General features: G+C 42.1%; 1 protein-coding gene and 1 pseudogene across 1 annotated transcript; both read right to left on the bottom strand.

The window, feature by feature from the left end:
- Positions 1-6,013: 6,013 nt before the first annotated feature.
- On the bottom strand, positions 6,014-7,106 carry LOC139405910 (dnaJ homolog subfamily C member 28-like; annotated as a pseudogene).
- A 5,252-nt stretch (positions 7,107-12,358) lies between these two features.
- On the bottom strand, positions 12,359-14,190 carry LOC139405909 (apoptosis-associated speck-like protein containing a CARD). The gene is made up of 3 exons (XM_071148354.1): positions 13,816-14,190; positions 13,352-13,420; positions 12,359-12,761 (listed from the first exon to the last, which is right to left on the bottom strand). The coding sequence occupies exons 1-3, from the start codon at positions 14,078-14,080 to the stop codon at positions 12,499-12,501; spliced, it is 597 nt and encodes a 198-aa protein (XP_071004455.1). The 5' UTR covers positions 14,081-14,190; the 3' UTR covers positions 12,359-12,498.
- Positions 14,191-14,235: the final 45 nt, after the last annotated feature.

Raw genomic sequence — 14,235 nt, 5'->3', positions numbered from 1 at the left:
GGCTTGCCTGTTTTGCATGTTATTTCGGCATTACTATGTGTCACATATCAGTTTGCAAACAATGTAAAATATATATACAGTGCCTTGCGAAAGTATTCGGCCACCTTGAACTTTGCGACCTTTTGCCACATTTCAGGCTTCAAACATAAAGATATAAAACTGTATTTTTTTGTGAAGAATCAACAACAAGTGGGACACAATCATGAAATGGAATGACATTTATTGGATATTTCAAACTTATTTAACAAATCAAAAACTGAAAAATTGGGCGTGCAAAATTATTCAGCCCCTTTCATTTCAGTGCAGCAAACTCTCTCCAGAAGTTCAGTGAGGATCTCTGAATGATCCAATGTTGACCTAAATGACTAATGATGATAAATACAATCCACCTGTGTGTAATCAAGTCTCCGTATAAATGCACCTGCACTGTGATAGTCTCAGAGGTCCGTTAAAAGCGCAGAGAGCATCATGAAGAACAAGGAACACACCAGGCAGGTCCGAGATACTGTTGTGAAGAAGTTTAAAGCCGGATTTGGATACAAAAAGATTTCCCAAGCTTTAAACATCCCAAGGAGCACTGTGCAAGCGATAATATTGAAATGGAAGGAGTATCAGACCACTGCAAATCTACAAAGACCTGGCCGTCCCTCTAAACTTTCAGCTCATACAAGGAGAAGACTGATCAGAGATGCAGCCAAGAGGCCCATGATCACTCTGGATGAACTGCAGAGATCTACAGCTAAGGTGGGAGACTCTGTCCATAGGACAACAATCCGTCGTATATTGCACAAATCTGGCCTTTATGGAAGAGTGGCAAGAAGAAAGCCATTTCTTAAAGATATCCATAAAAAGCCACCTGGGAGACACACCAAACATGTGGAAGAAAGTGCTCTGGTCAGATGAAACCAAAATTGAACTTTTTGGCAACAGTGCAAAACGTTATGTTTGGTGTAAAAGCAACACAGCTGAACACACCATCCCCACTGTCAAACATGGTGGTGGCAGCATCATGGTTTGGGCCTGCTTTTCTTCAGCAGGGACAGGGAAAATGGTTAAAATTGATGGGAAGATGGATGGAGCCAAATACAGGACCATTCTGGAAGAAAACCTGATGGAGTCTGCAAAAGACCTGAGACTGGGACGGAGATTTGTCTTCCAACAAGACAATGATCCAAAACATAAAGCAAAATCTACAATGGAATGGTTCAAAAATAAACATATCCAGGTGTTAGAATAGCCAAGTCAAAGTCCAGATCTGAATCCAATCGAGAATCTGTGGAAAGAACTGAAAACTGCTGTTCACAAATGCTCTCCATCCATTTTCCGAGTTCCCAACCAATAATCCAGAGAATGCCAGATTTAGATGACAAATTTTCAGACAAAGGACCGCCGTGCCACTTTCATGTTTAAGTGAGCACACCACAAGGTAAGTCCAATAATGTCTTGTATGCTGATGCATAAATTATGTAATATGCAAGGGAGATATGTATATTGTAGCTAATTTGCTGTTAATAGCCCATGTGCCTCACCAAAATAATTTGGTCTATTTTCACCTCTTAATTTCGCCTAACGTTGCTGTTCTAACTCGGTGGTACTGCTCAAGTAGCCTATAATCTGTTTTTGAGAAATGTAAACTAATACTGTTAGAGGTTTCATTGTCTGTTTATATGCCCCCTTAATCCTACGGTTCTAACTACTGTAAGAGCAGCCCATGTTCTGCATTCTGTTGCTGTACATTTCAAAAGTGCTGAACACATAGTTATATTGACTATGTCCGTATTAGCTCGCTCATTAATGTCTTAATCAAAATTACGGAATGCCTCATTGTTATCCGCTCATCATTCCCTTATGTCATAGTTTGTACATCTCAATTGTCAGTAGAACCCACATTTGTTTAAGCAAGTCAGCCATAGCAGCTATGTTTTGTAATGGTGCATATCCTACAGATCTACTGGTTTTCTTGGCAAAATGTTCTCATGATGGAATTGACAGTTGATCTTTCCAGATTGGGGTGAACAAATCTGTCAGCCTCTGCCATAGTAAGGCCTCTGTTTACCACATGGTCAGTGACGATGGCCCGGACTTCACTAGACACAACAGTTCCCTGCCATCTGCCCCCCTCTCTCTGATGTCCACCTCTTTGAAGGGGCCAATGCCCACCTCTTTGATGGGGCCCATGTCCACCTCTGATTTATTTGAAGGGGCCAATGCCTACCTCTTTGACCTCTTTGATGGGGCCCATGCCCACCTCTCTGATTTCTTTGATGGGGCCAATGCCCACCTCTTTGACCTCTTTGATGGGGCCAATGCCCACCTCTTTGACCTCTTTGATGGGGCCCATGCCCACCTCTTTGTCCTCTTTGATGGGGCCCATGTCCACCTCTTTGACCTCTTTGATGGGGCCCATGCCCACCTCTTTGACCTCTTTGATGGGGCCCATGCCCACCTCTTTGACCTCTTTGATGGGGCCCATGCCCACCTCTCTGATTTCTTCCTCACCCTTGCTGTCTATCCTGCTCCATGTTGAAATAAATTGCAAGTGTTGACACGCACCCTTTTATATGGTGACCACTTGTGGTTAACACTATGTGAAATCAATTAGCAATAATGACTTGTCAAAAAAAAAAATGTACTGCCTTTTTGATGATCTTTTTTGAGTCATGTAGTTAGAGTTGTGAAATTTCATCACATACTTGTGAAAATAGTACCAAAGCGATGAAAAAAAAACGATTTGACATGATCAACCGATACTTTGGCTTGCCTAAGCATGTTTTAGGAATGTGATGACTGTTGATTTGCAGGTGGGAGTGTTGAGTGTGATCGTCTAGACCTGCCACTATATTTCTTTGTAGTGTTTGTAAGCAGAATTTGAACTGTCATATATGGAACAAGGCAAAATCTAATCAAATGTGCTCACAAACTCGGGACTTTTCCTTTTGTGTATGAAGGATGTTGTCACGCCATGACCATAGAGAGCTTTTTATTCTCTATGTTGGTTAGGTCTGGGTGTGACTAGGGTGGTTCATCTAGGTATTTATATGTCTATGTTGGCCTGTTATGGGTCCCAATCAGAGGCAGCTGTTTATCGTTGTCTCTGATTGGGGTTCATATTTAGGCAGCCATTTCCCCTTTGTGCCTTGTGGGATCTTGTTTTTGTGTGGCTGCCTGTGAGCAGTCAGTACGTTTCGTTTGTGCTTGTTTTGTTTGGTGAGTTTCTATTTATTAAAATATGTGGAACTCTACGCACGCTGCGCCTTGGTCCATTCCTAATGACGAACGTGACAGATGTATCTGTCTTGAACATTTGCAACATAGCCAGTGGTTCTCTGTCACAAACTAATCCAAAATGACCAGCAGGTGGCAAACTCTGCTATCGGATGAGACTTTAGACCACACAACGTTGATATTCATTGCAGTCAGAAATAGTAAGTTACAGTCAATAAAGATAAATTATCCAGTTATTCCAGAGGTCACAGAAAAACATGCAATGGGATTATAGGATATTGCTTTTGTATAGGCTTACACCAAACATCTAAAGGTGTAGTCAAACAATATTTTATCTGCAAATTCTGAGATTATCCCAAGGACTCCTTAGGTGCAGAATGCCTGGGGTCAACTAACTGGGATATGTTTATCATGCAGAATAGAGTTTTGACACAATTATATGTTGTTCATTCCGTCTGCAATGCTGAATGTTCACTCCACCACTTAGGCCCCTGAAGGTGAGTCTCCAGGTAACACATGCATGCACGCACGCCCACACATGGAAAAGCAGTAGGATAGCTAGGACGTTTGGCGGCGAATTGTGATTTGCTCCTGTTGTAAATGTAATCTCGCCACTCTCCCTCCTGTCTGAATGCTGCTTTGTTCTACAGCCTGGCTCCATCTCAACCACGCATGAACATACACTGACCATACAGATATGACAATACAGACGTGACCACAAACTGACCATACACCTTACAGCACTGAAGCATGTTGACCAGGTGATCATAGCTATGGAGACAACTGTAACAGAGGTATTACCACACAGGTTTAACAGTACTGAAGTGTTCGGAACTGAACCACGATGTCCTGCGGTCATAAGAGTAAATCACACAGCACCACTACCATACCATGGGGAGGTTCTGACCTTGACCTCTGACCTGACATCTATGTCTCATTAAACGTGTTGACGTGGTTAAGGCTCTTTGTGTCTGCCACAGTGTGTGTGTGTGTGTGTAAGAGGGAGAGAGAGTGAGAGAGACAGAGAGAGAAGTCTTGGAGAGGAAGAGTAGGTGGAACCAGATTGCCTTACAGTTTATACCCTTATGGGATATGAAGACCTCAATCAACGGAGTACTCTATTTAAAAGGTCACCATCATCATCATCTTCTACTGGCGCCTTTGTGAGCAACAATAGCTTGAGCTTCCAAAGGTATTTGCACTCTTCATTTTACATATTTCTTCTATGATTGCTAATTTGTCCTACACTTGTGTCTCAGATGTGTAACACCAAGTTCTCTCAGGCAGGTCAACAGAAACGGAAGCAGAAGCCATACGAGCAACTAAAGCTAAAATTACATTGATCTACAGCAAGAGAACAGAGAAGTGAGGTCCACAGCATTCGTGTGTGTGTTCATGTCGAATTGGCTGTGGTGTGTCTGTGTTAGACTTTCTGCAATGTGTGTTTTTGTGTGTGCCTCATTGGGCGAGTGTACTGACCAAGACTCTCCTCCTCCCTTATCAGTTGACAGAGCAGCAGTACCCTTCCACAGCAGAGGTCAGCAATGCTGCACTTAAACGGCACAGAGCTGCAGACTCTCCTGCTATCCTTCCTACAGCAATGTCTGAATGGCACAGGTTTACCGGTCCCAGTACTCTCTCAGAACTACACTACCCAGCAGGCCATTCTCCCAGTGGGCGGAGCTATGCCTAAGGCTCAAACTCAGGGATTTGTGTACATTCTACTGATGGTAGGTATGTTTAGTTTCTTCACGTTTGGTATCATGCTGAGCTACATCCGCTCCAAGAAGCTAGAGAGCTCCCACAATCCGTATCACCAGTACATTGCCCACGACTGGACCAAAGGACTCACCCTCCCACGGGCCGTTACACAGGCACTGCACGGGGCAGACACACGTATTGGAGACAACGGGAAGAACCCCATGGTCATCTTCAACCCTGCTGCATTGGAGCAGCTCCCAGGATAGATTGGGATGGATCGTGAGGAGATAATAGTGTTGATGTTCTCAATCCTAATATAACATATTATAGTTACGACAACAAGTGAGAAAGAGATTGAGTTAGAGTACCTCTTTTAATTGCAATGCAATCATAGGCAGAATCTACCGCACACCCATAATCGACTAGTGAAGTTGCGGGAGGCAAAATGCAAAACTGGAAAAAGTCACCGAACACTTCCACTCATAGTAGCTTAGCATTCGGACAATCGACTCTGATGAAGGTCGACTGACCCGAAAGCTTACCTCCTATTTCAATATTTTTTCATCTGACTGTAAGTGTACGAAAAAATCTTCAGAGGTTTCTGTTTCCCTGTATTTGAGTACGTAGTTTCAGTCAACTGCTCATTCATAAGGAACATCGAGTATTCTATGCTTTCATTCCTTCATTCAGCAAAGAAGCCAATCAATGTAATTAGAATCACTTAGCTTATAAACGTAGACAAAAAGTATTTAATTAAATGTATTATTGTAGTCTAATACCATTACCATTGTGTCCTCAGGTCCAGACACTGACACGGTGTAGCATTAATGTAAAGCACAGTTGAGTTACAGTAAGGTCACGTAACCGTGTTGTAGTAGTGGCTGGTTCTAGTTTTCTGTGTGTTATAACACGCTACTGTAATCAACCCAATGTAGCAAAAACACTCCAAATGACATAATAGACAAATGATTCACCACCTCCGTCTTATCCTCTTCAAAGTGTGTTGACACCTGTGTAAATGGATTATAGATAAAAGTTTGATTTGAAATATCATTTTTTATCTAATTTTGCCTTCATGGTCCGTTGTTCATTTGAGTAAATGCTGCATCCATGCCAGCAGGCCACCTTGCTAAGAGTGTTGATGTGTTTTAATCTTCTCTTCTCTCGCTCCCTTCTCTTTCTCCTCTCTGCTTCTCCCACTCCCTCACTCTTTCCCTCTTCCTCTCCTGTCTGCCTTGAATGGCTACTTTCTCTGCGCAGTCGATCTCGTGCTCCAAACTGAAGTGTACCATTTGCATGGTAAGCATGGGCGCAATCCGGTTGAAGTTATCCAACGTCTAACTTGGGTTTCTTAAGGTCCTCCGCCACCGCCCCACATAGTTGCTGAAACTGGGCATGCTCCCTGGGACCCATGGGGTCGGTGAGCCGCGCCCAGCCCTACAGCAGTCTATCTCGGATCTGAGCGATGTCCTCTCTGATGTCACGCTGCATGACAATCCAGGGTGACTGGTAGCCGTTGTCGATGAGGATGCGGTTGAGGGTAATTAGGTCGTCGTACTGGTTGTGCTCAAACTTGTTGAGGGGCTTCCCGGCCCCACTCAGGTTGCGGAAGTCTCCCCGGGACATGGGTTCCTGAATGAGGTCTTCCACCAGCCTCTCCACTGCCTGCGTGACCTTGATCTGCCGGCTGAGCTGGCGGGCGTCCCATTCCACCAGCGCCCCCTCGGCTGCAGCCGCCGTCTCAAGCTCCTTCTGGAGGTAGTCGAGGACCTGCCTCACTCCCTAATCCACTCCGAACTGCTGGTTTTGGCGTTCGCGCTGGCTAGGCGTCCCTGAGCCCACGCCCTCATAGCTCAGGTCGTGGCAGTGCTGAGGAGCCACGTCTTTCACCTTCTCCTCATCTTCCACCAAACCCCCACAGCTCTGAAGCCGGGACTGGTGCACCAGCAGGGCGCTGTATGCTTCCTCTACCCGCGCAAAAAGTACCTTGTCTGCCGTAGCAACCTGCGCAGGGCTACTCTCACCCTCATCCAGAAGCTCAAGCTGTAGCAGCTGGTAGCTCTCCCGAAGGCTGCAGCTCAAACAGGGACCAGAACTCAGTTTGCGGAGAAGGAACCGGCGGGCCAGGGGGAGCAGCATTAATCCCCACCGTAAATCAACAGCTGTATGGCGTAACTCATCTCTGCTGGTGACACACAGAGGCACACACCTACCCAACAGTGACAAGAAACACGATTATGCCTGTTGTACTTGTTCCCACACTTAATTGTTAGCATGGGGATGTAAAACATGCATTTGAAAAGGTCACAGGATGCTTTTGATCCATTGTTTACATTTTGTTGGTAGCGGTCTAGCCTGAAATCCAGAACCACTTTTGCTAACATGCCCCTCCTTGTACTCCATGCCATTGCCAGGGATTGGTAAAGAGTGGAATGATATTATAAACAGATTGGTGGTACCCATGCTGGTAGTAGTCCACTATTTGATGGAATTATGCACTTCTTCATTTGACACGTACTGTCACATGCATTAAAGTAACCTCAAAGACATGTAATCGGTGACTACAGTAACTATGCCCGTGTTATGAAAGAACATCAGTAGCTAGCTGTCATCTTTATTACCCCGGTAGCTAGAAGCTAAATCGTGCTGAACTCCACGGCTAACTGCATCGTTCTTTGTGAGTTTTGGGTAAACAAAGTATCTAGCTAATGTTGGATTCTGTATTTTACATTATAGCCATTAGCATATATACAGTGCCTTGCGAAAGTATTCAGCCCCCTTGAACTTTGCGACCTTTTGCCACATTTCAGGCTTCAAACATAAAGATATAAAACTGTATTTTTTTGTGAAGAATCAACAACAAGTGGGACACAATCATGAAGTGGAACAACATTTATTGGATATTTCAAACTTTTTTAACAAATCAAAAACTTTAAAATTGGGCGTGCAAAATTATTCAGCCCCCTTAAGTTAATACTTTGTAGCGCCACCTTTTGCTGCGATTACAGCTGTAAGTCGCTTGGGGTATGTCTCTATCAGTTTTGCACATCGAGAGACTGAAATTTTTTCCCATTCCTCCTTGCAAAACAGCTCGAGCTCAGTGAGGTTGGATGGAGAGCATTTGTGAACAGCAGTTTTCAGTTCTTTCCACAGATTCTCGATTGGATTCAGGTCTGGACTTTGACTTGGCCATTCTAACACCTGGATATGTTTATTTTTGAACCATTCCATTGTAGATTTTGCTTTATGTTTTGGATCATTGTCTTGTTGGAAGACAAATCTCCGTCCCAGTCTCAGGTCTTTTGCAGACTCCATCAGGTTTTCTTCCAGAATGGTCCTGTATTTGGCTCCATCCATCTTCCCATCAATTTTAACCATCTTCCCTGTCCCTGCTGAAGAAAAGCAGGCCCAAACCATGATGCTGCCACCACCATGATTGGCAGTGGGGATGGTGTGTTCAGCTGTGTTGCTTTTACGCCAAATATTACGTTTTGCATTGTTGCCAAAAAGTTCAATTTTGGTTTCATCTGACCAGAGCACCTTCTTCCACATGTTTGGTGTGTCTCCCAGGTAGCTTGTGGCAAACTTTAAACAACACTTTTTATGGATATCTTTAAGAAATGGCTTTCTTCTTGCCACTCTTCCATGAAGGCCAGATTTGTGCAATATACGACTGATTGTTGTCCTATGGACAGAGTCTCCCACCTCAGCTGTAGATCTCTGCAGTTCATCCAGAGTGATCATGGGCCTCTTGGCTGCATCTCTGATCAGTCTTCTCCTTGTATGAGCTGAAAGTTTAGAGGGACGGCCAGGTCTTGGTAGATTTGCAGTGGTCTGATACTCCTTCTATTTCAATATTATCGCTTGCACAGTGCTCCTTGGGATGTTTAAAGCTTGGGAAATCTTTTTGTATCCAAATCCGACTTGAAACTTCTTCACAACAGTATCTCGGACCTGCCTGGTGTGTTCCTTGTTCTTCATGATGCTCTCTGCGCTTTTAACGGACCTCTGAGACTATCACAGTGCAGGTGCATTTATACGGAGACTTGATTACACACAGGTGGATTGTATTTATCATAATTAGTCATTTAGGTCAACATTGGATCATTCAGAGATCCTCACTGAACTTCTGGAGAGAGTTTGCTGCACTGAAAGTAAAGGGGCTGAATAATTTTGCACGCCCAATTTTTCAGTTTTTGATTTGTTAAAAAAGTTTGAAATATCCAATAAATGTCGTTCCACTTCATGATTGTGTCCCTCTTGTTGTTGATTCTTCACAAAAAAATACAGTTTTATATCTTTATGTTTGAAGCTTGAAATGTGGCAAAATGTCGCAAAGTTCAAGGGGGCCGAATACTTTCGCAAGGCACTGTATATGATTAAATATTATCTGATGTTGGTTGTGTGAGGTGTCTGCATTTGTGCACTGGAGCATCATTATGAGATTAAACAACTGCTTGCTACTTGCCTGTTTGTGTGTGACAAGAACTGAGTAACATGGTGTGACCTGCATGTTGCAAAACTGTAGATAACAGCCCAGCAGATGCTTTGTCCTTGTGTTTGTATGTAACAATATTGAGCACATGGTGTGACTTGCTGTATCTTACAAAGTTGTGATAGGGAGGGGTGGTCATCACGAGGTTTAACTGAAATGGAAAAATACTGAACAACACAATAGCAGGAACTGAGCAACTGTTATAACTAAGTGGTGATACCAGAACAGTAAGAATCTATACATCGACGGAGGGAGGACTCCAAGAAGCGCCAAGAGGCGGGGACCCGCCTGAGCGCCTGCGATAGGCTGGGCAAGTTTAAACCACGCCCAGCCTCTACTGTGATAGACATTGTCCCAACCCGTCTGTTGGCCTATCACAGTATAAGAACACTTTACATACATCTTGTCAGTTCTCTGTTCTGCCCTGCGTGGCATTTACAGTGAGCCCGTATATACGAAAGTTGCATTTGCCATTTATTACTTAGCTAATAAAAAATACATAGTATAAAATCGGTGACTCATTGTTATATTTATCTTGATACCAGATTCGAATTTATGCAAACCCTTCTCATTCGTTTCAGACAGTATAATTTCACACTAGGTTCAGCGCCAGACGACAATCAGGTCGGATCACCTAGGTATAATAAGAACGGGTCGGACATGCTTGTTTGGTGCTGTTAGCTAACTCTCCCAATGAATGCAGGGAGTGGACGTTTTTGTCAAATCCTGTGTTTTTTTAAACTACAGATAGACACTGAAGACAAACCTAATGTGAACAAATGTGGCTTTTGAATATGCTAGCAGCATGGTCTATTGATTTTGTTTTATTACGTTTTATTTCTAATACATTGAGTTGACTGTTCAATATTAATTTGTTTTGTTTAAACAAAGCATTGTCACACAAGCCTACTAAAATGACATTTTGTGCAAGTGGCCTGCATTTTTAAACAGATGATGTGTGTTATGGGTGTAAGATGGCACAGTGATTCCATCTGTTGGTAAATGTTCATTACTGCAACTCATGTGTTATACCGGTGTGCTTGAGATATCCGGATGTAATTGTGACGTACCTGAACAAGACTGTTTATTTTTTATTTATGTTTTATTAATTTCAAATCAATGCATAAAGCACATGAGGGAACACAAGCATATATAGATTACAAACAATAGACAATCGAGCTAGGGGGTACAATATCACATTACAATTACACAAGGACCTTAAGGGACATGCATATACTTACAATTCTAACAGCTTTTTTGTTAGTAGAGCATTTAACTGTCTTAAAATACAGTTCAATTTCTTTTTGTAGGGTACGAAAATGTGGTTTTCTGTTTGTAAATTTACATTTGTGTATATGAAATTTGGCCAAAAGAATAATGAAATTAATTACATAAAAATGATTCCTGTAACACCTAAAGATTTTGCAATTGTTTTAGATGCCATTCCCTCAGGTGTTGCTATGTTATTCAGGAACGTGTCAAGACCTGACCCTCAGAGCCTACCTTCTGTTGACCCTGTTGACCCATCAGTAGGAAAGATTTGTTTCTCTTTTGGTCCATTCAACAACAGAGCGATACAATCCTTGTTTCAGCAGGATGTTGTATGTACCTTATTGGAATGGATTTATTGATAATATCTGTTGGAAAAAAGTTTGGATGTTGCCACACACATACCTACTTGTTAACAAAATTAAGGAAGTTTCCTTTAAAATTATTCATAAATATTATCCTGCCAACCACTATATGAAGAAGTTTAAGGAAAACATCAACTCAAATTGCTCCTTTTGTAATGACCACCCAGAAACAGTTGTGCATTTTTTTTGGCATTGTATGCATGTAAGAAAACTGTGGGAAGACATCAGTAGGTTTATAATTGAACACATTTATGAAGATTTTACACTATTGTGGAGAGATATACTGTTTGGATTCTTTACATACAATAGAAAGTACCTGAACAAGACTGGTTACTCGCAACAAAGCCTCTGTCTCGTCATTTAACATTCAAACAGTGTGTCCTCCCCAAAAAGAAAAAAGACACGGTGAATGTGTTGTACATGCAACTAAAGGCAGAATTCATTGGAACGTTTAAAAACAGGCTAATACCGCGTTCATGTGTTTGTCGGAACTAGGAAACGGCATTTCCGACTTGGAACGTTTAAAAACAGGCTAATGCCGCGTTTATGTGTTGGTCGGAACTGGGAAACGACATTTACGACTTGGAACGTTTAAAAACTGGCTAATGCTGCGTTTGTGTGTTGGTCGGAACTAGGAAACGGCATTTCCGACTTGCTAACTTGTTGAATGCAGCACGTGTATAACTACAACCAGCAAGGAAGTCGGAAATGTCAATTTCCTAGTTCAGACTAGCTCAACCTGTTCGTAAGTCGAAAATGCAGTTTCCCTTTTCCAACTAGCACATGAACGCGGCATTATGCCGTTTACGTTTACGTTTACAGACAGCCATATATGGATGTTAGCCTGTAATCACTAGCTAGCAACCAAAAGAAACCAAACAGAAGACTGATGCAAACAAAGCAGAAAGAACGAAACGGAGGGACCTACCTGAATGTGTCCAATGGAAACTCTAATGAGACTAAAAAATACACTCCTGGTTACCAGTCTGTTTGTGCCATCATCATGCCAGTCCTTGCCGCTCCTTATGCAAAGAATAACAACTAATTGACCAGACAGAACAAACAGATCTAGGACCAGGCTGTCAATGGCTCTCTTACGTTAAGCAGACGTTTACATTCAAATGGCCGTATGCTTGTTTATGTTCAAGAAACAAATAATTGTTCACTAATTTGTATCGGTTGCATAACACTATGTTACTACATGTATTCATATGTTTTCTATTGTTGAGTTTTTAAAAAAGCTGGATGATCAGAATTCACCACACAGTATATGCTAATGAAAAGAAAAAAACAGAGGCCAATATAAAATGTATTAATTTATTGCAAACTTTGGAGACAATTCATTTTTCCAATTTAAGAATGTACTGTAAAACAGAGGGCATTATTATCATCACATTTTTGTCGCTTGCCTTACAAAAAAAATGTGAATGGCCCCTATCTCCATTATTCCCCCTTCAGGTCACTGATTAGGAATGGCTCCATCTCCATCAGGATATCTAAGAATATATCTTTGCCTTTGAGCCCACATGCTTTCAGAGGGCCATCGTAGAGCTCCCTCATCCTGTTCTGGGTGGTTCTGTTAGCCTTCACGTCACTGTAGGCGTTTTGGGTGATGATTCCCCTCTCCAGGAGTCTATCCAGTAGGGGTTCCACCTGGCTCACTCTGTCGATCAGGGCTGTCCGGTGATGGTCCACAAAGTGTTTATCTGAGGTAGAGACAGGACATGGCTTGGGACTTTTGGCAGTGATGTTAATGTTGCGTGTGTGTGTGCGTGCGTGTAGGGTGTGAAAATTTGAGGATAGGCATGAGGCACTTTTTCTAATTCATACAGGATTAAATAGGCTATGGGGAGTGAAAAAAGGCTGTTGAAGATCCTAGAGGGCAGCAGTAGCACCTACAGAATGTTGGAGAAGAAATTAAAAGGAAGGATTTTTGTGATTGTTCATCAAGATAAATACTTTGGGTATTGAATGTTTCCCCATAAACCATCACTAATTACAGTAAACCTACGCTACCGTTCAAAAGTTTGGGGTCACTTAGAAATGTCCTTGTTTATGAAAGGAAAGCAAATTTCTTGTCCATTAAAATAACAATAAATTGATCATAAATACAGTGTAGACATTGTTAATGTTGTAACTGATTATTGTAGCTTGAAACTGCTGATTTGTAATGGAATACATCGGAGTACAGAGGCCCATTTATAAGTGACCCCAAACTTTTGAACGGTAGTGTACATTTTAATAACGTCATCCTATTTGAGACATTAGGCTATATAACACCTGGTTTAGTGCTTACCTTGGTTCATCTTCGTTGGTCCAGTTGCACTTTCCATTCTATCACCAGATGTTACGCAAGATCCCGGAGCTGTAAAATAGACTTCATGAGACGCCACCAATCGAATAAAAATATTGAATAGTAGGCCTAAAGATAAATCAGCAAGCAATCTAAATGTGTTTATTGCAGAATGTATTAGGCCTACTTTTAGTTGAAAATGAATATATACTACTGTACGCTATCATTCTGGTCAGAAGAGCAAAATAGAATGCTCGCATAAGTGAAAGTAAAACTGTCAACTTCCTTATAGTTTTCCTTCCCTACGTTATGGACATTTCAATGTAATTTATTTAGGCCCTAGATCAAATCAAGTTTTGTTCTAGCCTACTTTTGGGTTAACTGAAGTGTTTTTAAACCTTTCAAAGATATGAAATTAAATATTTTTAAATGTCCAATGGACGTGCCTCCTACTTTATTCGACTTACATTTCTTGAATTCCATCAGTTCCTTTGCGACATCTTGGCAGTTAATTGCAGCCAAGACCTCTATAGCCACATTCACAGCCCCGTCTTCAGTGAAGGTACGGGTCAGAATGTCTACCAAGTCCACTGGGTCAGCTTTCTCAACAATGCCCCTGCGAACTTTTGGCTCCTGCTTGCGGTCACAGAGTTTACGTCTGAACTTCTTCAATTCAGCCTCTCCCAAGTCATCCAGGACTCCAATTAATATATCGCCAACGGTTTTCGACATTTTTTATGCCAAACTGTAATTTAAACAAGGCTTTCTAACATTAGGCTACGTGCCTTCTATTCTGTTGTCTAATAGGCTACTGACTGTATTATCTTCAAGATACTGTACAATTCGCACCGTCACACGTCATAGGCCGAGGGGAGGTCCATCAGCAG

Source organism: Oncorhynchus clarkii, chromosome 3 (genome assembly GCF_045791955.1).
Source record: "Oncorhynchus clarkii lewisi isolate Uvic-CL-2024 chromosome 3, UVic_Ocla_1.0, whole genome shotgun sequence".
Classification (NCBI taxonomy): Eukaryota; Metazoa; Chordata; class Actinopteri; order Salmoniformes; family Salmonidae; genus Oncorhynchus; species Oncorhynchus clarkii.
The sequence above is the reverse complement of the archived record's forward strand: the minus strand, read 5'-3'. Positions and strand labels throughout refer to the sequence as shown.